Genomic DNA, 27848 nt, shown 5'->3' with positions numbered 1-27848 from the left:
ATGTAAGAATTGTAACACTCACCCATACTAGAGTATGAACTACTACCCCATCTGCAGCAGGAAGCCTGTTATTAAAATGCCCACAGGAGATGGAGTCCTGGAGGTGAAAGTGATGAGAGGAGAAGGGTAGGATAGAGACAGAATTGAGAGCTTGAGCTGAGGTGGTTCTAGTGGTAAGGTCAGACCTATAATGGGGATCATTGGTGAGTGCTGAAGTGAATTCTGCGAGGTACTGATGATGAGTAGCATTGATGGATCTGAATATAGAGAGGAAGTGGTGGAGCAAGAATAAGTAAAAGACTCAAGGAATGGTTAGAGAAGTTGGAGGGATGGCTAACAAAGTGGTGGATCGGTTAATGAGTATGAGGATGTATAGGTCTTAAGAGTGTTTTCTTTTACTTTAGGTTACCCTGGAAAGGTCTGACACGGAAATCAGGCAACGTTATAACAACCAGGTTGAAAAGCTGGAGCAAGAGTTAAACCAGATTAAGAAGAAATTAGAATATGAAGTAGAACAGAAACACTTGCTGAATAAAAACCAAGATGTGAGTATTTCTTGTGTATTTTCGTGCAGACGGTATTCTCCAACTGTTTTATACTGTAGGACCAGGCTGTAACTACTTGTGTTTTTCAGGTTCAAATTTTGGATCTTAAAAGACAGTATGAGTCTGAGGTAAATCTTCACAGTAGTACAAAGGAACTTCTAAAAAATTCAAACAAAGAAATTGCTTCATTGAAACAAACACTTGGTAACTTTGAAGCTCAATTGGCTCGTTCAAGCCAGACTTCATCCAGTAAAGGTAATTTTTTGGAATAATCTTCCTTTTTTGTGGATTTATAATCTGCATAAATTATGTTATTTTAAGGATTAATATTTTACACAAAACATTTTATTCTCCAAGATGCAGATAATAATTGTGAAGATATTGAAGAGTTAAAGAATAAGCTTAGACAGTCTGAGGAGCAAGTTAATGACCTTAAAGAGAGGATAAAAACTTCAACTAGCAATGTGGAGCAATACAAAGAGGTTGTGCTTGGGTTGGAAGAATCGCTCAACAAGGAAAAACAGGTAAAGTATGATAATTTTGAGCATTGTCTTGAAACCAAAACTTTTTTTCAGCCGATTACTTGATAAGTTTTCATCTTAAAAGGGTATTAAAAGCTGTATGAGATAATTGGCAGCAATTTGTATCTCTGCTCCATGGGGGTCATTCCGAGTTGTTCGCTCGTTGACGATTTTCGCAACTGAGCGATTAAGGCAAAAATGTGCATGTGCATGGTACGCAGTGCGCATGCGCTAAGTATTTTAGCAGAAAACTTAGTAGATTTACTCACGTCCGAACAAAGAATTTTCATCGTTGAAGTGATCGGAGTGTAATTGACAGGAAGTGGGTGTTTCTGGGCGGAAACTGACCGTTTTCTGGGAGTGTGCGGAAAAACGCAGGCGTGCCAGGATAAAACGCGGGAGTGGCTGGAGAAACGGGAGAGTGGCTGGCCGAACGCAGGGCGTGTTTGTGACGTCAAACCAGGAACGAAACGGGCTGAGCTGATCGCAGTGTAGGAGTAAGTCTCGAGCTACTCAAACTGCTAAGAATTTTCTATTTGCAATTCTGCTAATTTTTCGTTCGCAATTCTGCTAAGCTAAGATACACTCCCAGAGGGCAGCGGCCTAGCGTGAGCAATGCTGCTAAAATCTGCTAGCGAGCGAACAACTCGGAATGACCCCCCATGTTTAAACACATTAACATTTAGCAAAATGTTAATGCCTCTTATGGCCTATGTAATGTATTCTGTAGGAGCAAATAACTTATGGTAATTGTAAGAACTACTCTGTTGGGTTGGTGATCTCTGAGCGTATATTGACCAGCCCTTAATGTATTTGACTTCGGAAGGTTACTGAAGAGGCGCGAAAAACCATAGAAACACGCCTGAAGGAAGGCTCTGAGTACCAGGCCCAACTGGAGAAGAAAATGATGGAAGCAGAGAAGGAGAAGCAGGATCTTAGGGATGAGAAACATAAAGCTATTGAAAACATGGAGCAACAGGTATGGTTTTTCCCTAAAATATGTTGATGCCAATATTATAGAATGCTCTCAAAATAGAACTACAATGTAATGCAGAACTACTTTTAATTCATGTAGTCTTTTCAATATGAGATTGGTTATGTTTGAGTCACAAACATTACCTTTGCTGATTGACAATAAGGCCCATACCACTATAGAATTACAATAGCTGCCACTACCTGTTTTAGTGGTGCACGGCCATTTGTTTCAAAAGAAGAGCAGGTTGTAAAGTAGTCTGTTAAGCTTTAGTTGATTGGTCACAGAAGAACATGAAGCATTGCAAATGTGAGATTTCTCCCGGAACTACTGTAGTTGGTTAACAAATTTTTACAAAAACAACATAGATTAAAATGCAGAAGGGTCAGATAGTCTGTAGACTCCAAAGGCAGCCTTTATCTTTCCCCCAATACCTCATGCCAGCATGGTGTGAGGGAAAAAAAGGAGATTTATGGTACACTTACCGTTGATAAATCTTTCTGCAAAGTACATTGGGTTCCACAGGGAAACATCGGGTGTAGAATGGAACTTGATCCAGAGAGGCACCAACAGGCTAAAGCTTTAGGCTGTCCCAATGCATTGTGGGGCATCCTCTATAACCCCGCCTCCAGGCACTGTGTGCTCAGTTTTGTTAACCAGGCCAATGTAGGAGCAGGCAAAGGAGAAAGCAGATGTTAGTCACATAGAACCACATTCTCATGACAGAAGGGACCAGCTGTTAATGCCATAAAAGCTAGATGCGTCAGGGTGGGCGCCCTGTGGAACCCAATGTACTTCTCATAAAGATTTAGCAATGCTAAGTCTACCATAAATTTCCTTTTCTCTTACGTCCTAGAGGATGCTGGGGTCCACATTAGTACCATGGGGTATAGACTGGTCCATTAGGAGCCATGAGAGTAATAGTGTGGGCTGACTCCTCCCTCTATGTCCCTCCTACCAGTCTCTGTTTAGAAAATGTGCCCAGAGGAGCCGGTCACAGATAGGGGAGCTCTTAGGAGTTTCTCTAACGTCCTAGAGGATGCTGGGGACTCCGTAAGGACCATGGGGATAGACTGGCTCCGCAGGAGACATGGGCACTCCAAGAAAAACTTTGGATCTGGGTGTGCACTGGCTCCTCCCTCTATGCCCCTCCTCCAGACCTCAGTTTGATACTGTGCCCAGTGGAGACTGGGTGCTTTTCAGAGAGCTCTCCTGAGCTTTCTGACAAAGTATATTTGTTAGGTTTTTCATTTTCAGGGAGCCTGCTGTCAACAGACTCCCTGCATCGAGGGACTGAGGGGAGAGAAGCAGACCTACTTCTGTGAGTTTCAAGGGTCTGCTTCTTAGGCTACTGGACACCATTAGCTCCAGAGGGAGTCAGAACACAGGTCTCACCCTGAAAATTCGTCCTGGAGCTGCGCCGCCGTCCTCCTCACAGAGCCGTTAGATAGAAGCCGGCTGAGTATGAGAAGAAAAGAAGACTTCAGAGGCGGCAGAAAACTTCATGATCTTCACTGAGGTAACGCACAGCACTGCAGCTGTGCACCATTGCTCCCACACACCTCACACACGGCAGTCACTGTAAGGGCGCAGGGGGGGGGGGGGGGCGCCCTGGGCAGCAATATAAACCTCATTTCTGGCAGAAGAGATATATATGCAGCTAGGCACTGTATATATAAAGAGCCCCCGACAGTTTTTATTATATTTAAGCGGGACAGAAGCCCACCGCCGAGGGGGCGGGGCTTCTCCCTCAGCACTCACCAGCGCCATTTTCTCCACAGCACAGCTGAGAGGAAGCTCCCCGGACTCTCCCCTGCTTATCCACGGTGAAAGGGGGTTTCAGAGAAGAGGGGGGGCACATAATTGGCAGCAAATAATAGTATTACAGCGCTACTGGGTAAACACATTGTGTGTTTTTTCCTGGGGTATTAGCGCTGGGTGTGGGCTGGCATACTCTCTCTGTCTCTCCAAAGGGCCTTGTGGGAGAACTGTCTTCAGATAAGAGGATTCCCTGAGTGGGTGGTGTGTTGGTATGTGTGTGTCGACATGTCTGAGGTAAAAGGCTCTTCTAAGGAGGAGATGGAGCAAATGTGTGTGTGTGTGTGTGTGTGGTGTCTCTGTCGACAACGCCGACACCTGATTGGATATGTGGAATTAAGTGCTGAGGTAAATTTATTGCACAAAAGATTAGAGAACAGACAGGGAATCTACCCATGTCTGTCCCTATGTCGCAGGGACCTTCAGAGTCTCAAAACGCCCACTATCCAAAATAATAGACACTGATACCGACACGGAGTCTGACTCTAGTGTCGACTACGATGATGCAAAGTTACAGCCAAAACTGGCAGAAAAGTATTCCATATATGATTATTGTAATAAAAGATGTTTTGCATATCACTGATGAACCATCTGTCCCTGACACGAGGGTACACATGTTTAAGGGGAAGAAAGCTGAGATAACATTTCCCCCCTCTCATGAGCCAAATGAATTGTGTGAAAAAGAGAGGCAATCTCCAGACAAGAAACTGCAGTTTCCCAAAAGAATTCTCATGGCGTATCCTTTCCCTGCTAGGGCCAGGATACGATAGGAATCCTCCCCTAGGGGTGGACAAGGCGTTGACACGTTTACTCAAAAGGTAGCGCTGACATACCAAGATACAGCTACCCTCAGGGATCCTGCAGATAGCATGCAGAAAAGTACTTTGAAGTCCATTTACACACATTCTGCTACACTACTCAGACCGGCGATTGTGTCGGCATGGGTTTATAGCGCTGTAGCAGCGTGGACAGATACCTTAAAAGCGGAGATTGAAACCCTAGATAAGGATACCATGTTATTGACCCTAGGATATATAAAAGATGCTGTCTTATATATAAGACATGCTCAAAGAGACATTGGTCTACTGGGTTCTAGAGTCAACGCTAGGTCGATTTCTGCTACACGTATCCTGTGGAACATGCAATGGACAGGTAATGCCGACTAAAAGAGGCTTATGGAGGTTTTACCTTACACGGGTGAGGAATTGTGTGGAGAAGGGCTCTCGGACCTGGTCTCCACAGCTATAGCTGGTAAATCTGATCTGATTCCCTCACAGCCTAAGAAAGCACGACATTATCAAATGCAGTCCTTTCGGTCGCAGAAAAACAATAAAGTACGAGGAGCTTCTTTTCTTACCAGAGGTAAGGGCGCAGGGCACAGCTAGTTCCCAGGAACAGAAGTCCTCCCCGGCCTCTACTAAATCCACCGCATGACGCTGGGGCTTCGCTAAGGGAGTCCGCCCCAGTGGGAGCACGTATTCGACTCTTCAGCCACATCGGAGTTCACTCACAGGTGGATCCCTGGGCAATAGAAATTGTTTCTCAGGGTTACAAGCTGGAATTCGAAGAGGTGCCTCCTCGCCGGTTTTCCTTATCGGCCCTACTGGCTTCTCCCCCAGAAAGGGAGATGATAATAAATACAATTCACACATTGTATCTCCAACAGGTGGTGCTCAAGGTTCCCCTCCTTCAACAAGGAAGGGGATATTACTCCACCTTGGCTGTAGTCCCGAAACCGGACGGTTCGGTCAGACCTATTTTAAAATTAAAATCTCTGAACCTATACTTGAAAAGGTTCAAATTCAAGGTGGAATCGCTCAGAGCGATCATCGCCAGCCTGGAAGGGGGGATTTTATGGTGTATCTAGACATAAAGGCTGCATACCTTCATGTTCCCATTTATCCACCCCATCGGGCGTACTTGAGAATTACGGTACAGTATTGTCATTACCAATTTCAGGGTAATTGGCGGAAATGATGGTGCTCCTACGCAAGCAAGGAGTCACAATTATCCCATACTTGGACGATCTCTTAATAAGGGCGCGATCAAAAGAGCATTTGTTGAACAGCGTGTCACTTTCGCTGAAGGTGTCACAGCAACTCGGCTGGATTCTCAATATCCCAAAGTCACAGTTGGTTCCTATGACTCGTCTGCCCTTCTTGGGTATGATTCTGAATACGGACCAGAAATGGGTTAATCTTCCGATAGAGAAGGCCCAGGAACTAATGACTCTGGTAAAAAACCTATTAAAGCCAAAACAGGTGTCCGTGCATCACTGCACTCGGGTCCTGGGAAAGATGGTGGCATCTTACGGGGCCATTCCCTTCGGCAGGTTCCATGCGAGGACTTTCCAATGGGATCTACAGGACAAGTGCTCCGGATCACATCTACAGATGCATCAGTTAATCACCCTGTCCCCTAGGGCCAGGGTGTCTCTTCTATGGTGGCTGCAGAGTGCTCATCTTCTGCAGGGTCGCAGGTTCGCCATCCAGGACTTGATTCTGGTAGCCACGGACGCGAGCCTCCGAGGTGGGGGAGCAGTCACACTGGGAAGAAACTTCCAAGGTCTTTGGGTCAAGTCAAAAAACTTGTATTCAAATCAACATCCTGGAGCTGAAGGCCATATACAACTCCCTTCGGCAAGCGGAAACATTGCTTCGCGACCTACCGGTTCTGATCCAGGCAGACAACATCACCGCAGTGGCTCATGTAAACCGCCAAGGCGGCACAAAGAGCAGAGTGGAATTGGCAGAAGCCACCAGGATTCTCCGCTGGGCGGAAAATCATGTAAGCGCATTTTCAGCAGTTAATTCCGGGAGTGGACAACTGAGAAGCAGACTTCCTCAGAAAACACGACCTGCATCCAAGAGAGGACTTCTTTAGGAAGCCTTCGCACAGATTGCAAGTCAGTGGGAACTGTCACAGATAGACATGATGGCGTCCCGCCTCAACAAGAAGCTACAGAGGTATTACACCAGGTCAAGAGACCCTCAGGCAGTAGCTGTAGATGCCCTGGTGACACTGTGGGTGTTCCAGTCGGTCTATGTATTTCCCCCTCTTCCTCTCATACCCAAGGTGTTGAGAATAGTAAGAAAAAGAGGAGTGAGAACAATCCTCATTGTTCCAGATTGGCCACGAAGGACCTGGTATCCGGATCTGCAGGAAATGCTCACAGAAGATCCGTGGCCTCTTCCTCTAAGACAGGACCTGTTGCAACAGGGGCCCTGTCTATTCCAAGACTTACCGCGGCTGCGTTGGACGGCATGGCGGTTAAACGCTGGATCCTAGCGGATAAGGGTATTCCGGATGAGGTCATTCCTACGCTAAAAAAGGCTAGGAAGGACATGACATCTAAACATTGTCACCGTATATGGCGAAAATATGTTGGTGTGAGGCCAGGAATGCTCCTTTTAATGCTTTCTTTTAAAAGGATTTGGCCTCTCCCAGAAGTACAGACTTTTGTGAAGGGAGTAGTGCATGTTCAGCCTCCTTTTGTACCTCCGGTGGCGCCTTGGGACCTTAACGTGGTGTTAAGTTTCCTTAAGTCACATTGGTTTGAACCACTTAAAACGGTGGAGTTGAAATATCTCACCTGGAAGGTGGTTATGTTGTTAGCCTTGGCTTCAGCTAGGCGAGTTTCGGAATTAGTGGCTTTATCACATAAAAGCCCCTATCTGGTTTTCCATATGGATAGAGTGGAATTGCGGACCCGTCCTCAATTCCTACCTAAAGTGGTCTCATCCTTTAATATGAACCAACCTATTGTCGTGCCTGTGGCTACACGGGACTTGGAGGATTCCGAGTCCCTTCATGTGGTCAGGGCTTTGAAAATCTACGTGGCCTGAACGGCTAGAGTCAGGAGAACAGAAGCACTGTTTGTCCTGTATGCTGCCAACAAGGTTGGTGCTCCTGCTTCAAAGCAGACTATTGCTCGCTGGATTTGTAACATGATTCAGCAGGCGCATTCTACGGCAGGATTGCCTTTACCAAAATCGGTTAAGGCCCATTCCACTAGGAAGGTGGGCTCTTCTTGGGGGGCTGCCCAAGGGGTCTCGGCACTGCAGCTGTGCCGAGCTGCTACTTGGTCGGGGTCAAACACCTTTGCAAAGTTCTATAAGTTTGATACCCTGGCTGAGGAGGACCTCCTGTTTGCTCAATCGGTGCTGCAGAGTCATCCGCACTCTCCCGCCCGTTTGGGAGCTTTGGTATAATCCCCATGGTCCTTACGGAGTCCCCAGCATCCTCTAGGACGTTAGAGAAAATAAGATTTTAAACCTACCGGTAAATCTTTTTCTCGTAGTCCGTAGAGGATGCTGGGCGCCCGTCCCAAGTGCGGACTACTTCTGCTAGACTTGTATATAGTTATTGCTTACATAAGGGTTATGTTATAGTTTCATCGGTTTTGGACCGATGCTATGTTGTTTTTTCATACTGTTAACTAGATAGTATATCACAAGTTATACGGTGTGGCTGGTATGAATCTTGCCCTTGGATTAACAAAAATCCTTTCCTCGTACTGTCCGTCTCCTCTGGGCACAGTTTCTCTAACTGAGGTCTGGAGGAGGGGCATAGAGGGAGGAGCCAGTGCACACCCAGATCCAAAGTCTTTCTTGGAGTGCCCATGTCTCCTGCGGAGCCCGTCTATCCCCATGGTCCTTACGGAGTCCCCAGCATCCTCTACGGACTACGAGAAAAAGATTTACCGGTAGGTTTAAAATCTTATTTTTAATTAGATCTTTAGGTACAGGAAGGCTGCTGGCAACAGACTTTCTCCTTACGTCCTAGAGGATGCTGGGGACACTTTCAGAACCGTGGGGTATAGAGGGGATCCGCAGGAGACATAGGCACTTTAAGACTTTAAAAGGGGTGTGAACTGGCTCCTCCCTCTATGCCCCTCCTACAGACTCCAGTTTAGAATCTGTGCCCAGTGAGACTGGTTGCACACTGGGGAGCTCTCCAGAGTTTCTCAGAAAAAGACTTGTTAGGTTTATTATTTTCAGGGAGAACTGCTGGCCCACCCGCCCTTGTCAGCATGTAAATACTCAATATGACCTCGCAAAAGTGGTTTTTAAGTGCCTAGGCACAGAATCCGGTCCCCCGCCAGTATAAATATTTGATAAAATAGCGGGGCTGAAGCGTGCCATTGAGGAGGCGTGGCTTAGCCCACTTTCTCTCCACAGAGCTGCAGAGATGCTGGCCTTCCTCTCCACTGCTGTACAAGTAACAGGGTGCTAAACGGGGAGGGGGGGGCAGTATATTTGGTGCTATTTAATGTAATATAAAAGCGCTAACAGGTCCTGGGCTTTATATAAAAGTGTTCAGAACCGGGATAAGCGCTGGGTTGTGAGCTGGCAAACTTGTTTCTCTGACAGGCTTTACTGTGGGTCTGTCCCCTATATGCCCAGTGTGTTTGTGAGTGTCGGTGCACGTGTGTCGACATGTCTGAGGCAGAGTCAGGAGGAGACTGGATTAGGGAAATAAACGGCTGTGGGAGTGACAAAAGAAAGGAGAAAGGGTTCGAAATGCCCTATAGTGGTGCACACAATTTTATATTAAAATATAACTTTTATTATGATATATAGTAAAACCAGCAAATATTAAGAAAAAAATAGAATAGTGTAAATAGAACGAAAATCGTGATTAAAAATAGAGATGCTGCGCACTAGATGTCACCGGATTGACTCATATCTTGCTATCAAAACTTATAGATAGTCGAAAGTGTATTAGGAATATATAATTCCTGTATATCTGTAGTTCACGTTTATACTACTGAAGGGAATCCTAGAGTAAACTTCCAAAATTTTCCAATCCCTCCCAGGATTTAGGATATAGAATCGTTCAGGCAGGATTTACCAGATGTCATCATATGGTATTAACAAACAATGGGGATTTGGTATCGGGTATTATAGTAGGGGAACCCATAGGAAACAGCGACCACAATATGGTCACATTCAATATCAGTTTCCATAAACAGCCCTATACTGGCTCAACTAGGACTCTAAACTTTAGCAAAGCAAATTTTTAAAAGATGAAGGTATTTTTCAGGGATATTGAATGGGAAGGTTTGTTTTTTAGGAAAAAATACTATGGAGAAATGGGAGGTACTAAAATTCCTGCTAGCTAAAAATACACTCAAATGTATTCCTATGAGTAGCAAAAAAAGGAATAAAAATCATAATCCGATGTGGCTTAACAAAAAGATTAAGGAACTTATGGGCAAGAAAAGGCGAGCATTTAAAAAATACAAATCTGACTGGGAAGCAGAGTCATTTCAGCACTATAAGGAATGTAACAAAATTTGCAAAAAGGAAATAAGAGCGGCTAAAGTAGAAACTGAAAAACTAGTAGCAAAGGAAAGCAAAGCGAATCCCAAAAAATTCTTTAAATACATTAATAGCAAGAGATTAAAGAAGGAGAGTATAGGCCCTTTAAAAGACAAGTTGGGAGTCATAAGCAAAAATGATAATGACATAGCGGACACACTAAATGAGTTTTTTTCAACAGTATTCACTAGAGAGGACCCATTTCAGTGACTGACACACAATCTCAATAATGAGAATATCCCACTGATAGGTACTTATTTAAGCGAGGAAGTAGTCTGTGACCGATTAAAACATTTAAAGATTAATAAATCACCAGGGCCCGATGGTATTCACCCAAGGGTTCTAATGGAGCTTCACTCTGAACTGGCAAAACCGCTATCTTTGATCTTTAAGGATTCAGTTATATCAGGTATGGTAAAGACGTGGATGTAATCTTTTTAGACTTTGCCAAAGCATTCGATACTGTACCACACATGACGGTGCCGGAGGAGACTGCTCCCTCTAGCATCCAGAGGTGCGGTCCCTCTGGCGCGGTTGGGATAAAAGATAGAGAGGTACCTAGTCAGATGGTGGTGGTAGGGGATTCTATCATCAGGAAGGCAGATAGGGCAACCTGCTACCGGGACCGTGATCGCCGTACAGTCTGTCTCCCGGGTGCTCGGGTACGGCACATCGCGGACTGGGTAGATAGATTGTTGGGAGGGGCTGGCAAAGACCGGCGGTCTTGGTGCACGTTGGCACCAATGACAAAGTTAGCGGAAGGTGGGATGTCCTTAAGAAAGACTATAGGGACTTAGGAAAGAAACTGAAGGCAAGGACATCTAAGGTAATATTCTCGGAATTATTACCCGTGCCACGCGCTAGTCCAGGGAGGCAGAGGGAGATTAGGGAGGTAAATGTGTGGCTTAGGGATTGGTGCAGGAAAGAGGGGTTTGTGTTCCTGGAACACTGGGCGGGCTTCTCAGTCAGGCGCCATCTCTTTTGTCGTGACTGATTGCACCTGACTGAGGAGGGGGAAGCGGTGCTGGGGGGAAGGATGGTCCGAAGGTTGGAGGAGATTTTAAACTAGGAGCCTGGGGGGAGGGTTTAGCTAGAAACTACGGGTCATGCAGTGAGAATAGTGGGGATGGCGGTAGTAAACGAAATGGGGGAGAAGTTGGGGGGAGGGTAAGAGCAGGCGGTAAGGTTACTAACATGGGTACTAAAAGGGATTTTACCAAAGCACTAACCAATGACGATCACAGGTCATCCTTGCTACATAAGGTGAAAGATGTCCCTAACGCAAGGGAAAATACTTATCTTAGTTGTATGTATGTAAACGCCAGAAGCATTACTGGTAAAAAAGGGTGAACTAGAAATACTTGCAGCAAGCAAACAGTATGATATTATAGGCATTACTGAAACTTGGTGGGATGAATCTCATGATTGGACAGTCAATCTAGAGGGCTATACACTGTTTAGGAGAGACAGACTAAATAAAAAGGGTGGAGGGGTGTGTCTTTACGTAAAGCCGTTTTTAAACCTAATATATGGGAAGATATTCAGGAGGGGACTGTAGACACTGTCGAGACATTATGGGTAGAAATTGCATGCGGGGAAAAAGGAATAAAAAAGTTAGTATTGGGTGTATGCTATAGGCCACCTGGTATCAACGCATTTGAGGATGAATTGTTACTAAAGCAAATTGAAAGAGCAGCAGGAGTAGGAGACATAGTAGTGATGGGAGATTTTAACTCTCCAGAGTTAAACTAGAAAAACGATTCATGTGATACTGCTAGGGGCAATATGTTTTTAAACACACTTAATGAGAACTACTTAGTCCAACTAATTGAGGAACCAACTAGGTACAATGCAATCTTAGACCTGGTATTAACAAACAATGGGGATTTGGTATCAGGTATTATAGTAGGGGAACCCATAGGAAACAGCGACCACAATATGGTCACATTCAATATCAGTTTCTATAAACAGCCCTATACTGGCTCAACTAGGACTTTAAACTTTAGCAAAGCAAATTTTGAAAAGATGAAGGTATTTTTCAGGGATATTGAATGGGAAGGTTTGTTTTTAATAAAAAATACTACGGAGAAATGGGAGGTACTAAAATTCCTGCTAGCTAAAAATACACTCAAATGTATTCCTATGAGTAGCAAAAAAAGGAATAAAAATCATAAACCGATGTGGCTTAACAAAAAGATTAAGGAACTTATGGGCAAGAAAAGGCGAGCATTTAAAAAATACAAATCTGACGGGGAAGCAGAGTCATTTCAGCACTATAAGGAATGTAACAAAATTTGCAAAAAGGAAATAAGAGCGGCTAAAGTAGAAACTGAAAAACTAGTAGCAAAGGAAAGCAAAGCGAATCCCAAAAAATTATTTAAATACATTTAATAGCAAGAGATTAAAGAAGGAGAGTATAGGCCCTTTAAAAGACAAGTTGGGAGTCTTAAGCAAAAATGATAATGACATAGCGGACACACTAAATTATTTTTTTTTCAACAGTATTCACTCGTGAGGACCCAATTCAGGGACTAACGCACAATCTCAATAATGAGAATATCGCACTGATAGGTACTTATTTAAGCGAGGAAGTAGTCTGTGACCGATTAAAACATTTAAAGATGAATAAATCACCAGGGCCCGATGGTATTCATCCAAGGGTTCTAATGGAGCTTCACTCTGAACTGGCAAAACCGCTATCTTTGATCTTTAAGGATTCAGTTATATCAGGTATGGTTCCCAAAGACTGGCGTATAGCGGAAGTAGTGCCTATATTCAAAAAGGGAAGTAAAGCTGAACCAGGTAATTATAGACCAGTTAGTCTTACATCTATAGTGGGGAAAGTATTGGAAGGTATTCTAAGAGATCGTATTCAGAAGTTCCTTGAAACCAATAAGGTCATTAAAAGGAATCAACATGGGTTTATGAAGGACAGATCCTGTCAAACCAACTTACTTGGCTTTTATGAAACAGTAAGCGCAAACCTAAATCAGGGTAAAGACGTGGATGTAATCTTTTTAGACTTTGCCAAAGCGTTCGATACTGTACCACACATGAGACTTATCTACAAGCTACAAGAATCAGGGCTAGGAAGCACAATATGCGCTTGTGTCAAAAACTGGTTAGATAATAGGGAGCAGCGCGTTGTGGTTAATGGATCTTTTTCAACTTGGACTGAAGTGCTAAGTGGTGTGCCGCAAGGCTCAGTATTAGGACCGCTATTGTTCAATATTTTCATTAACGACCTAACAGAAGGTCTAGAGAGCATGGTGTAAATTTTTGCAGATGATACCAAATTGTGTAAGGCTATAAATACAGAGGAGGATGCCGAGTCTCTTCAGAACGACTTAGTTAAATTAGAAGCATGGGCAGCCAAATGGAGAATGCGCTTCAACACAGACAAGTGATAGGTAATGCACTGTGGTAACAAGAACAAAAATTACACCTACCTACTAAATGGGGTAAAATTAGGGGATTCTGTACTGGAAAATGACTTGGGTGTCCTCATAGATAGCAAGCTAAGCAGTAGTACCCAAAGTAGGACTGCAGCAAAGAAGGCTAATAAGATATTAGCATGCATAAAACGGGGTATTGATGCTAGGGATGAGAGTATTATACTCCCGTTATATAAATCACTAGTGAGGCCACACCTTGAATACTGTGTACAATTCTGGGCACCGTACTACAAAAAGGATATCCTGGAGCTTGAAAAGGTACAGAGGAGGGCGACCAAACTAATTAAGGGCATGGAGACGATGGAATACAAGGAAAGGCTTGAAAGACTAGGCATGTTTACATTGGAAAAGCGGAGACTAAGAGGGGATATGATCAACATCTACAAATATATAAGGCGACAATACACAGAGCTTGCGCGGGACCTGTTTTTGGTTAGATCAACACAGAGGACTCGTGGACACTCGCTCAGGTTAGAGGAGAGGAGATTCCGCACAATACGGCGTAAAGGCTTTTTCACATTAAGGACAATACGTGTTTGGAATTCCCTGCCCGAGGGAGTTGTAATGGCGGAATCTGTCAACACCTTTAAGAATGGGTTAGATAAATTCCTAATGGATAAGGATATCCAGGGGTATGGTGCATAGTCATGCATTATAGTTACTATAAATAGGGATAAAATGCAACGGCTGACAGCAGCATCAGTCAGAAATTTTAGTCAAATCATCATGCATAGGAGACCACAAATAGGTTGAACTCGATGGACAATTGTCTTTTTTTAACCTCAGATACTATGTTACTATGATGTGATAATGATATAGCTATAATGGCTTATTGTGTGTGATGTTGAAATAATTCACAATAAAGTGATCAAACAAAAATGTGTTGTATTTACACTATTTCTCAGAGTTAATATACAGACTCTATTATGAGATCTCAATAGCACCTGTGTGTCTTCCTAAGTTTCATGAACCATATTGTATCCACTGCAATAGAAACATAAGAGCATAGGGATGCAAATGTATCCACTTAAAGAGAAACGGCTATTATTAGTTGAGACTAGGCTCTGACAATATCAAGCCTTTAAATTGCCACAAATAATAAACACCGTTACCCCAGTTTCAATGTAGCATCATTTGAGCTCATTTAAAGCTAAAATGATTGCTGGCAGTGAAGTGATCAGTAATCCCTTATCAGGGAGTATAGTATGGTCTGTCAATGATTATGTATCACATGCTTTCACTCAAAATCCCTATATACCAATATATGTTAATGTTATGAGATCATGCAGATTATTTATTCCTCTGTATTATTAACAAAGATTATTAGGGCTCACCCCGTTCTTATCTGGGTGTGAGTTAATAAGTTCATGCATTGTTCATTTCTATGTTTTCTCTGACGTCCTAGTGGATGCTGGGAACTCCGTAAGGACCATGGGGAATAGCGGCTCCGCAGGAGTCTGGGCACAAAAGTAAAGCTTTAGGACTACCTGGTGTGCACTGGCTCCTCCCCCTATGACTCTCCTCCAAGCCTCCGTTAGATTTTTGTGCCCGACCGAGCAGGGTGCAATCTAGGGGGCTCTCCTGAGCTTCTTAGAAAAAGTTAGTTTTAGGTTTCTTATTTTCAGTGAGACCTGCTGGCAACAGGCTCACTGCATCGAGGGACTAAGGGGAGAAGAAGCGAACCTGCTTGCTTGCAGCCAGCTTGGGCTTCTTAGGCTACTGGACACCATTAGCTCCAGAGGGACCGAACACCGGCCCAGCCTCGGAGTCCGGTCCCAGAGCCGCGCCGCCGGCCCCCTTACAAAGCCAGAAGCAAGAAGAGGTCCGGAAAATCGGCGGCAGAAGACATCAGTCTTCAACAAGGTAGCGCACAGCACTGCAGCTGTGCGCCATTGCTCCTCAGGCACACTTCACACTCCGGTCACTGAGGGTGCAGGGCGCTAGGGGGGGGCGCCCTGAGCAGCAATAAAAACACCTTGGCTGGCGAAAATACACCACATATAACCCCCAGGGCTATATGGATGTATTTTAACCCCTGCCAGAATACAGCAAAACGCGGGAGAAAAGTCAGCCGAGAAGGGGGCGGAGCCTATCTCCTCAGCACACTGGCGCCATTTTCCCTCACAGCTCCGCTGGAAGGACATCTCACTGACTCTCCCCTGCAGTCCTGCACTACAGAAAAGGGTAAAACAAGAGGGGGGGGGGCACTAATTTGGCGCAGTAATCCTAAAAACAGCAGCTATAAGAGAAAAACACTCTTTATAGGGTTATCCCAGTATATATATAGCGCTCTGGTGTGTGCTGGCATACTCTCCCTCTGTCTCCCCAAAGAGCTAGTGGGGTCCTGTCCTCTATCAGAGCATTCCCTGTGTGTGTGCAGTGTGTCGGTACGATTGTGTCGACATGTATGAGGAGGAAAATTACGTGGAGGCGGAGCAATTGCCTGTATTAGAGATGTCACCCCCTAGGGAGTCGACACCTGAGTGGATGGGCTTATGGAAGGAATTACGTGACAGTGTCAGCTCTCTACAAAAGACGGTTGATGACATGAGACAGCCGGCTACTCAGCTTGTGCCTGTCCAGGCGTCTCAAAGGCCATCAGGGGCTCTAAAACGCCCGTTACCTCAGATGGCAGATACAGACGCCGACACGGATACTGACTCCAGTGTCGACGATGAAGAGACGAATGTGACTTCCAGTAGGGCCACACGTTACATGATTGAGGCAATGAAAAATGTTTTACATATTTCTGATAATACAAGTACCACTAAAAAGGGTATTATGTTTGGTGAGAAAAAACTGCCTGTAGTTTTTCCTGCATCTGAGGAATTAAATGAAGTGTGTGATGAAGCGTGGGTTTCCCCCGATAAAAAACTGATAATTCCTAAAAGGTTATTGGCATCATACCCCTTCCCGCCAGAGGATAGGGCACGTTGGGAAACACCCCCTAAGGTGGATAAAGCGCTCACACGCTTGTCAAAACAGGTGGCACTACCGTCTCCCGATACGGCCGCCCTTAAGGAACCTGCTGACAGAAAGCAGGAGAATATCCTAAAATGTATATACACTCACACGGGTGTTATACTGCGACCAGCAAGCGCCTCAGCCTGGATGTGCAGTGCTGGGGTGGCTTGGTCGGATTCCCTGACTGAGAATATTGATACCCTAGATAGGGACAGTATATTACTGACTATAGAGCATTTAAAAGATGCATTTTTATATATGCGTGATGCACAGAGGGATATTTGCCGACTGGCATCAAGAGTAAGTGCGCTGTCCATCTCTGCCAGAAGAGGGTTATGGACGCGGCAGTGGTCAGGTGATGCGGATTCCAAAAGGCATATGGAAGTATTGCCTTATAAAGGGGAGGAGTTATTTGGGGTAGGTCTATCAGACCTAGTGGCCACGGCAACTGCTGGGAAATCCACATTTTTACCCCAGGTAGCCTCTCAACATAAGAAGACGCCGTATTATCAGGCGCAGTCCTTTCGGCCCCAGAAGGGAAAGCGGGCAAAAGGCTCCTCATTTCTGCCCCGTGGCAGAGGGAGAGGAAAAAGGCTGCAGCAAACAGCCAGTTCCCAGGAACAGAAGCCCTCTCCCGCTTCTGCCAAGTCCTCAGCATGACGCTGGGGCTTTACAAGCGGACTCAGGCACGGTGGGGGCCCGTCTCAAGAATTTCAGCGCACAGTGGGCTCACTCACAGGTGGACCCCTGGATCCTTCAGGTGGTATCTCAGGGGTACAAATTGGAATTCGAGACGTTTCCCCCTCGCCGTTTCCTAAAGTCTGCTTTACCGACGTCTCCCTCCGACAGGGAGGCGGTATTGGAAGCCATTCACAAGCTGTATTCCCAGCAGGTGATAATCAAGGTACCCCTCCTGCAACAGGGAAAGGGGTATTATTCCACGCTGTTTGTGGTACCGAAGCCGGACGGCTCGGTGAGACCTATTTTAAATCTGAAATCCTTGAACACTTACATACAGAGGTTCAGATTCAAGATGGAGTCACTCAGAGCGGTGATTGCGAACCTGGAAGAAGGGGATTATATGGTGTCTCTGGACATCAAGGATGCTTACCTCCATGTCCCAATTTACCCTTCTCACCAAGGGTACCTCAGGTTTGTGGTACAGAACTGTCACTATCAGTTTCAGACGCTGCCGTTTGGATTGTCCACGGCACCCCGGGTCTTTACCAAAGTAATGGCCGAAATGATGATACTCCTTCGAAGGAAGGGAGTTTTAATTATCCCTTACTTGGACGATCTCCTGATAAGGGCAAGATCCAGGGAACAGTTAGTAGTCGGGTTAGCACTATCTCAAGTAGTGTTGCGGCAGCACGGTTGGATTCTCAATATTCCAAAATCGCAGCTGATCCCGACGACACGTCTTCTATTCCTAGGGATGATCCTGGACACAGTCCAGAAAAAGGTGTTTCTCCCGGAGGAGAAAGCCAGGGAGTTATCCGAGCTAGTGAGAAACCTCCTAAAACCAGGCCAAGTGTCAGTGCATCAATGCACAAGGGTCCTGGGAAAAATGGTGGCTTCCTACGAAGCAATCCCATTCGGCAGATTCCACGCAAGAACTTTCCAGTGGGACCTGCTGGACAAATGGTCCGGATCGCATCTTCAGATGCATCAGCGGATAACCCTGTCACCAAAGACAAGGGTGTCTCTCCTGTGGTGGTTGCAGAGTGCTCATCTTCTAGAGTGCCGCAGATTCGGCATTCAGGACTGGGTCCTGGTGACCACAGATGCCAGCCTGCGAGGCTGGGGAGCAGTCACACAGGGAAGAAATTTCCAGGGCTTGTGGTCAAGCCTGGAGACATCACTTCACATAAATATCCTGCAGTTAAGGGCCATTTACAGTGCTCTAAGCCAAGCAAGACCTCTGCTTCAGGGTCAGCCGGTGCTGATCCAGTCGGACAACATCACGGCAGTCGCCCACGTAAACAGACAGGGCGGCACAAGAAGCAGGAGGGCAATGGCAGAAGCTGCAAGGATTCTTCGCTGGGCGGAAAATCATGTGATAGCACTGTCAGCAGTGTTCATTCCGGGAGTGGACAACTGGGAAGCAGACTTCCTCAGCAGGCACGACCTCCACCCGGGAGAGTGGGGACTTCACCCAGAAGTCTTCCACATGATTGTAAACCGTTGAGAAAAACCAAAGGTGGACATGATGGCGTCCCGCCTCAACAAAAAACTGGACAGGTATTGCGCCAGGTCAAGGGACCCTCAGGCAATAGCTGTGGACGCTCTGGTAACACAGTGGGTGTACCAGTCAGTGTATGTGTTCCCTCCTCTGCCTCTCATACCCAAGGTACTGAGAATTATAAGACTGAGAGGAGTAAGAACTATACTCGTGGCTCCGGATTGGCCAAGAAGGACTTGGTACCCGGAACTTCAAGAGATGCTCACAGAGGACCCGTGGCCTCTACCTCTAAGAAGGGACCTGCTCCAGCAAGGACCCTGTCTGTTCCAAGACTTACCGCGGCTGCGTTTGACGGCATGGCGGTTGAACGCCGGATCCTGAAGGAAAAAGGCATTCCGGAGGAAGTCATCCCTACCCTGATCAAGGCCAGGAAGGATGTGACCGCAAAACATTATCACCGCATTTGGCGAAAATATGTTGCGTGGCGCGAGGCCAGGAAGGCCCCAACGGAGGAATTTCAACTGGGGCTATTCCTGCATTTCCTGCAAACAGGAGTGTCTATGGGCCTAAAATTGGGGTCCATTAAGGTTCAAATTTCGGCCCTGTCGATTTTCTTCCAGAAAGAACTGGCTTCAGTTCCTGAAGTTCAGACGTTTGTCAAGGGGGTGCTGCATATACAGCCTCCTTTTGTGCCTCCAGTGGCACCTTGGGATCTCAATGTAGTTTTGGGATTCCTCAAATCACATTGGTTTGAACCACTTAAATCTGTGGATTTAAAATATCTCACATGGAAAGTGGTCATGCTGTTGGCCCTGGCTTCGGCCAGGCGCGTGTCAGAATTGGCGGCTTTATCCTGTAAAAGCCCTTATCTGATTTTCCATTCGGACAGGGCGGAATTGAGGACTCATCCTCAGTTTCTCCCTAAGGTGGTGTCAGCGTTTCACCTGAACCAGCCTATTGTGGTGCCTGCGGCTACTAGGGACTTGGAGGACTCCAAGTTGCTGGACGTTGTCAGGGCCCTGAAAATATATGTTTCCAGGACGGCTGGAGTCAGAAAATCTGACTCCCTGTTTATCCTGTATGCACCCAACAAGCTGGGTGCTCCTGCTTCTAAGCAGACCATTGCTCGTTGGATTTGTAGTACAATTCAGCTTGCACATTCTGTGGCAGGCCTGCCACAGCCAAAATCTGTAAAAGCCCATTCCACAAGGAAGGTGGGCTCATCTTGGGCGGCTGCCCGAGGGGTCTCTGCTTTACAACTTTGCCGAGCAGCTACTTGGTCAGGGGCAAACACGTTTGCTAAATTCTACAAATTTGATACCCTGGCTGAGGAGGACCTGGAGTTCTCTCATTCGGTGCTGCAGAGTCATCCGCACTTTCCCGCCCATTTGGGAGCTTTGGTATAATCCCCATGGTCCTTACGGAGTTCCCAGCATCCACTAGGACGTCAAAGAAAATAAGAATTTACTTACCGATAATTCTATTTCTCGTAGTCCGTAGTGGATGCTGGGCGCCCATCCCAAGTGCGGATTGTCTGCAATACTTGTACATAGTTATTGTTAACTAAATCGGGTTATTGTTGTTGTGAGCCATCTTTCCAGAGGCTCCTCTGTTATCATGCTGTTAACTGGGTTCAGATCACAAGTTGTACGGTGTGATTGGTGTGGCTGGTATGAGTCTTACCCGGGATTCAAAATCCTTCCTTATTGTGTACGCTCGTCCGGGCACAGTATCCTAACTGAGGCTTGGAGGCGGGTCATAGGGGGAGGAGCCAGTGCACACCAGGTAGTCCTAAAGCTTTACTTTTGTGCCCAGACTCCTGCGGAGCCGCTATTCCCCATGGTCCTTACGGAGTTCCCAGCATCCACTACGGACTACGAGAAATAGAATTATCGGTAAGTAAATTCTTATTTTACTGAGCCGTGGGAGTATGTATATAGTAATAATTACACCTGGGACCTAAGGATATTAGGCACCCTATGATTCCTTGCATTTTGGAATAACACTAATGTGTTTTGGATAATAAAATTGGGGGTTATTCTCTGGATATATAACCTGTGCGACTAGCATTACAGCAGGCTGTGGGAGTGACCCTGTCGGCACCGCCGACTCCTGATTGGGTAAATGTTTTGAGTGCTTTGAATGCGAATGTGGCTCGGTTGAATAAAAGATTGGATAAATCTTAGTCTCAAAACCAGGCATGGAAAAAATCCGTAGAGGATGTGTTGTCCCAGGTTCAGACCCCCTCGGGGTCACAAAAGCGTTCATTTACCCAGATAGCAGATACAGATACCGACACGGACTCCGACTCCAGTATCGACTATAGTGATGCCAGATTAAATCCAAAACTGGCTAAGAGCATTCAGTACATGATTGTGGCGATAAAAGACGTGTTACATATCACAGAGGACCCTGCTGTTCCTGATACAAGGGTCTGTATGTTTAAGGGAAAGAAACCAGAGGTAACGTTTCCTCCCTCTCATGAACTGAACGCTCTTTTTGAAAAGGTTTGGGAAAATCCTGACATGAAGTTTCAGATTCCCAAGAGAATTCCGGTGGCATATCCGTTCCCCTCTGGGGATAGAGATAAGTGGGAGTCACCCCCCACTGTGGACAAAACTCTGTCACGGCTGTCCAAAAAGGTGGCGCTTCTGTCTCCTGACACGGCGGCCCTAAAAGAACCTGCGGATCATAAGCAGGAAAATGCACTGAAATCCATTTATGTCACTACGGGTACGCTACTCAGACCTGCCGTTGCTTCAGCGTGGGTGAGTAGTGCTATTGAAAAGTGGGCAGATAACTTGTCATCTGAGTTTGATACCCTGGATAGGGATAACATTCTTTTGACTCTGGGTCATATCAGGGATGCTGTAGCCTACCTTAAGGAAGCTGCGAGGGACATTGGCCTTTTGGGATCAAGGGCCAATACCATGGCAGTCTCAGCTAGGAGAGCATTGTGGATTCATCAATGGACTGCTGATGCTGACTCTAAGAAGGCTCTGGAGTCTCTGCCATATAAAGGTGGTGTCTTGTTTGGTGACGGCCTAGCTGACCTGGTATCTACGGCTACCGCGGGTAAGTCATCCTTTTTACCTTATGTTCCTGCACAACAAAAGAAAATGCACCACTATCAGATGCAGTCCTTTTCGGCCCAATAAATACAAAAAAGGACAAGGGTCTTCCTTCCTTGCTTGAAGAGGAAAGGGAAAAAGGTCACCGGCTGTGGCAGGTTCCCAAGAGCAGAAGTCCTCTCTGGCTTCTACCAAATCCACCGCATGACGCTGGGACTCCTCTGCGGGAGTCCGCACCAGTGGGGGCACGTCTCTGACTCTTCAGCCATTTCTGGGTTCGTTCAACTCTAGACCCATGGGTATTAGAATTAGTGTCCCAAGGGTACAAGCTGGAATTTCAAGACGTGCCCCCTCGGCGATTTTTCAAATCGGCCATACCAGTTTCTCTTCCGGACAGGGAGGTGGTATGCGGTGCTATACGAAAACTATGTCAAAATCAAGTCATTGTCACGGTGACCCCGTCACAACAGAGAGGAGGCTTTTATTCGAGCCTGTTTGTGGTCCCGAAGCCGGACGGCTTGGTCAGACCTATTCTAAACTTAAAATCCCTCAATTTCTATCTAAAAAAAATTCAAATTCAAGATGGAGTCTCTCGGAGCAGTGATCTGAAGTCTGGAGGAAGGGGATTTTATGGTGTCGGTCGACATAAAGGTTGCCTACTTACACGTCCCCATATATCCTCCACATCAGGATTACCTGAGGTTTGCTGTTCAGGATTGTCATTACAAATTTCAGAAGTTGCCGTTTGGTCTGTCCACGGCTCCGAGGGTTTTCACTAAAATTATGGTGGGAATGATGGTTCTCCTGCGCAAGCAAGGAGTCACAATTATCCTGTACTTGGATGATCTCCTGATAAAAGCAAGGTCCAAGGAACAATTACTGCAGAGCGTGACGCTCTCCCTGACAATTCTGCAACAACATGGTTGGCTCCTAAACTTGCCAAAATCACAGTTGGTTCCGACGACAAGACTCATTCTTGGGTATGATTCTGGACACGGAATTACAGAGTGTTTTTCTTCCAGTGGAAAAGGCTCTGGAAATTCAGAACCTGGTCAAAGAGATTCTGAAGCCAGCAAGAGTGTTGATTCATCAATGCACTTGGTTGCTAGGGAAGATGGTGGCGGCCTACGAGGCCATTCAGTTTGGCAGATTCCATGTCAGAGTGTTCCAGTGGGACCTGTTGGACAAATGGTCCGGATCCCATCTGCACATGCACCCACAGATAATCCTGTCTTCCAAACCAGAATCTCACTTCTGTGGTGGCTGCACAGCTCTCACCTCCTAGAGGGACGCAGATTCGGGATCCAGGACTTGATCCTGGTGACCACGGATGCGAGTCTCCGAGGCTGGGGTGCAGTCACACAGGGGGAAAATTTCCAGGGAAAATGGTCAAACCAGGAAGCTTGTCTACACATAAACATTATGGAGTTAAGGGCCCTTTACAACGGCCTTCTACAAGCGGAGCGTCGTCTTCGCGCTTTGCCCGTCTTTATCAGTCGGACAACATAACAGCAGTGGCGTACATAAACCGCCAGGGTGGAACGAAGAGCAGAGCGGCAATGGCAGAAGCCACAAAAGTTTTCCGTTGGGCAGAAAGGCATATAGGCGCTCTGTCAGCAGTCTTCATTCCGGGTGTAGACAACTGGGAAGCAGACTTCCTCAGCAGACACCGTCTCCATCCAGGAGAGTAGGGTCTTCATCAAGAGGTCTTTGCAGAAGTGACAAGTCGTTGGGGAATTCCTCAAATAGACATGATGGCGTCTCTCCTCAACAAGAAACTTTGGAGATATTGTTCCAGGTCGAGGGACCCTCAAGCAATAGCAGTGGACGCCCTAGTGACACCGTGGGTGTTTCAGTCGGCATATGTGTTCCCTCCGATTCCACTCATTCCAAAAGTGATAAAGATCATAAGAAGAATAAGGGTTCAGGCAATCCTCATTGTTCCAGACTGGCCAAGGAGGGCTTGGTATCCAGATCTACAGGAATTGCTCATAGGAGATCCCTGGCCTCTTCCTCTACGAGATGATCTGTAACAGCAGGGGCCGTGCGTGTACCAAGACTTACCGCGGCTTCGTTTGACGGCTTGGAGGTTGAGCGCAGGATCCTAGCCCGAAAGGGTATTCCCGGTGAAGTAATTCCCACTCTGCTTCAGGCTAGAAAAGAGGTAACGGCGAAACATTATCACCATATTTGGAGAAAATATGTGTCTTGGTGTGAATCCAAGAAGGCTACTCTGGAAGAATTTCAGCTGGGCCGCTTTCTCCATTTTCTGCAAGCATTGGTGGATGCAGGCCTAAAGTTAGGCTCAATTAAAGTACAAATTTCGGCCTTGTCATTGGCGTCCCTTCCGGAAGTTCAGACTTTCGTGAAAGGTGTGCTGCACATCCAACCTCCCTTTGTGCCCCCGGTGGCACCATGGGATCTTAACGTGGTGTTGCGGTTCCTGCAATCTCATTGGTTTGAACCTTTACGTAAGGTGGAGTTGAAATTTGTCACTTGTAAAGTGATCATGCTGTTGGCCTTGGCCTCTGCAAGGCGGGTGTCTGAATTGGTGGCTTTGTCTCACAAGAGCCCCTATTTGATCTTCCATGAAGATAGAGCGGAGTTGAGAACTCGTCAGCAATTTCTGCCTAAAGTGGTGTCATCGTTTCACATGAACCAACCTATTGTGGTGCCAGTGGCTACTGACACCTTAGAGGAATCGAAGTCCCTAGATGTGGTCAGAGCTTTGAAAATTTATGTAGCCAGAAGGGCTCAGATTAGGAAAACGGAGACTCTGTTTGTCCTGTATGATCCCAACAAGATTGGCGCTCCTGCTTCCAAGCAGACTATTGCACGCTGGATCTGTAATACGATTTGGCAAGCTCATTCTACGGCTGGATTGCCGTTACCGAAATCGGTGAAGGCCCATTCTACCAGAAAGGTGGGCTCATCCTGGGCGGCTGCCCGGGGGGTCTCGGCATTACAACTTTGCTGAGCAGCTACTTGGTCGGGTTCAAACACTTTTTTGCAAAGTTTTACAAGTTTGATACCCTGGCTAAGGAAGACCTCTTGGTTTGGTCAATCGGTGCTGCAGAGTCATCCGCACTCTCCCGCCCGTTCTTGAGCTTTGGTATAAACCCCATGGTTCTTGAAACATCCCCAGCATCCTCTAGGACGTAAGGAGAAAATAGGATTTTAATACCTACCGGTAAATCCTTTTCTCTTAGTCCGTAGAGGATGCTGGGCGCCTGTCCCAGTGCGTACTGTATCTGCAGTCAATGGTTATGGTTACACACGTGTTGTGTTGCATTTATAGTCAGCCTGCTGCTATCGTTATTCATGCAGTTGCATGCGTTGGGTTGAATGCCATGTTGTCGGCATGCTTGAGTTGTGAGCTGGTATGTATCTCACCTTAGTTTAAATCAAAATAAATCCTTTTCCTCTAAATGTCCGTCTCCCTGGGCACAGTTCCTATAACTGGAGTCTGGAGGAGGGGCATAGAGGGAGGAGCCAGTTCACACCCCTTTTAAAGTCTTAAAGTGCCCATTTCTCCTGCCGATCCCGTCTATACCCCATGGTTCTTTAAGTGTCCCCAGCATCCTCTACGGACTAAGAGAAGGATTTACCGGTAGGTATTAAAATCCTATTTTCTGCTTCGTTGGACTTAGGGGAGGGAGTAGGAACCAACTCTAGAAGTTAATGGTTCTCTATCTCCGCTGATGTATATACCTGATGTACACATGTTCATTCAGGGTGTTCTATGTATTTATGTTCACCCTGTGGCTCCATGGGACCTGTCTATTGTATTGAGAGCCCTTCAAGAGTCTGTTTGAGCCTCTTGAATCTGTGGACCTTAAATGGCTCACAGCAAAGGTCATATTCTTGCTGGCTATTGCATCTGCAAGAAGGGTATCGGACTTGGGAGCCTTGTCCTGTCCACCCTTTCTGACACCGTGACAGGGCGGTTCTGCGCACTTGACCCGGTTACTTACCTATGGTGGTGTCGTCATTACACCTTAACCAAGAGATTGTGGTTCCGGCCTTTATCTCTGCGGACTTGTCTGCTGAAGATCGTTCTTTGAATGTGGTTAGGGCTCTCCGTGTCTATGTAGACAGGACTGCCTCTATTAGACAGCCTGATGTCCTGTTTGGACTCCACAAACGTGGCTGGCCTGCAAATAAGCTAACTTTGGCCAGATGGATTAGAATGGTGATTGCACATGCCTATGACCAAGTTGGCCTTCTGTGGACCTTGAAGAAAGAGTTAACCGTAGTAAGTATACCATAACTTTTTTTTTATTATTATTATTTTCTTGCTAAAGACAAAAATAAATGTCAGTATTTTTTCTTTTTTTTTTCCCCTCCCTTCTTGCAGATCAACCTTTATCACTTATTAAGTGCCTTGCATGGAAATAGTGAAACGTTTTAGAAGTGCTTAGAATTATCTGTATATGATAGCTGTTGCATACAGACCTCGGTGTCTCCATTGCACAGCTCATCCACCATGCATAAATCAAATTAGAGCAAGCAGCTTCTTTTTTTGTTCCCATTAACCTATGCATATATTTGGTTATATACATTTGTGCTTACTGTGCAATAAATCATTTGTAATTTACTTGTAGTACATATTTTCTGTTCGAATGTATAGAAAAATGTGGTAGGAAATTAATATTAAATCTTTAAATATTTGTCTGTTATAGCCTCGAATATTTTTTTTGTGTGCGGTTATTAGCTCATATTATAGGTCCTAATTCAGAGGTGGATGCAGTGTTAATATTTACAGATATGAGCAGTTATTTTTGTACTGCTCATGCATCTAGTTTTGATTACAAAAAGGCGAGGATTTGGATGTTAAGTGATTGACAGTCTGTAAGCATTTGTGGGTAGTAATGGGAAGAGGGGTAGTCAAACGCAGGCATGAGACAGTTTCGGCGGACTGTCTTTATACGGAAGTGATTTACTCCACCAGTGGGCATCTCTGTAGGCTGCTGGTGCGACATTTGTATATTTTCACAGAAAAGGTGCATATAGGACCACAGTTGTGAGGGGCTTTGTGGGCACCTCTGAATCAGACCCATAGTGCTAAGATTTTTTTTGAGTGTGTGGCTGTCAGTGTTTGTATAGTGGAAAGTCTTGAGTTTTGACTTGGTAATTAAAGGGTACTTATGGGGTAATGTAGCAGACCTCCTAAAGAGGACAAGGGGAGAAATTGCCCATACAGATGTGTCGCTATACATCTTGCCTCAATACGCCAGTCAGAGATGCCTGGCGTGAGTTAGCGGACATGCCCCAGTGCATCTCCGTTCTCATTAGTCGTCTTTTCTGCCGATTAATGTGTCTTATTTGCATCGCTATGTAAATAGAACTCGCAAGCAGACTCTGCTGATCAAAATGATATGCAGCATGTCTATATTCTTTGTAACTGCTTACAAAATGGTGCCTTACAGTGTGTTCTAGGAAAACACTGTAACGTATCATTTTGTATGCAGATATAGCCACAGTCGCACACCGAATATAGGCATGCTGCATATCATTTTAATCTGCATAAACTGCTTGTGCGTCCTATTTGCATCGTTTTGTGAATAATATTGAAAAAGTTGCATGTGAAGATGTTCGGCGCTACCAAGCCACAGCATGGTGTGACTAGAAAGGCTTTTTAACGTACAGGGAGGCTAGATGTAAGTGGACACATCTGTGGCAACTAATCTGATTCTAGCTATCATTTTATAGAATGTACTATAGAAACGATAGAATTTGTTTTTTATGTGCAACTTCTCTGCTTGCCCTCATTTAGGTTTGATACATATCCCACTTAATCTTGCTTGCTAATGTTATTACATTATGGTGTTTCAGTGTTATTTCTGTTTTAATTTAACAGGTTTCTCAGCTCAGGCAGAGTTTAGCTAGTCTTCAAGCTGAAGTCAAAGCTGCTCTTCAGAGGGCTGCTACTGCTACAAACAATGAGCAGAAAGCCAGACAGGATTGTCAAGAACAAGTGAGTTTTTAACACTTTG

The 27848-nt window shown here is 45.7% G+C and overlaps 1 protein-coding gene across 1 annotated transcript in view; it reads left to right on the top strand.

The window, feature by feature from the left end:
* The window catches only part of TPR (translocated promoter region, nuclear basket protein), a 605901-nt gene that overhangs the window by 192877 nt on the left and 385176 nt on the right, over positions 1–27848 (top strand). Inside the window, exons 20-24 of the mRNA XM_063940231.1 lie at positions 405–545; positions 635–800; positions 903–1069; positions 1893–2045; positions 27713–27829. Of these exons, the coding sequence (XP_063796301.1) occupies positions 405–545; positions 635–800; positions 903–1069; positions 1893–2045; positions 27713–27829 (744 nt within the window). The remainder of the gene's footprint in view (positions 1–404; positions 546–634; positions 801–902; positions 1070–1892; positions 2046–27712; positions 27830–27848) is intronic.

The sequence above is a fragment of the Pseudophryne corroboree genome, chromosome 9 (genome assembly GCF_028390025.1).
Source record: "Pseudophryne corroboree isolate aPseCor3 chromosome 9, aPseCor3.hap2, whole genome shotgun sequence".
Lineage (NCBI taxonomy): Eukaryota > Metazoa > Chordata > Amphibia > Anura > Myobatrachidae > Pseudophryne > Pseudophryne corroboree.
This window is presented reverse-complemented; position numbering and strand designations above follow the sequence as displayed.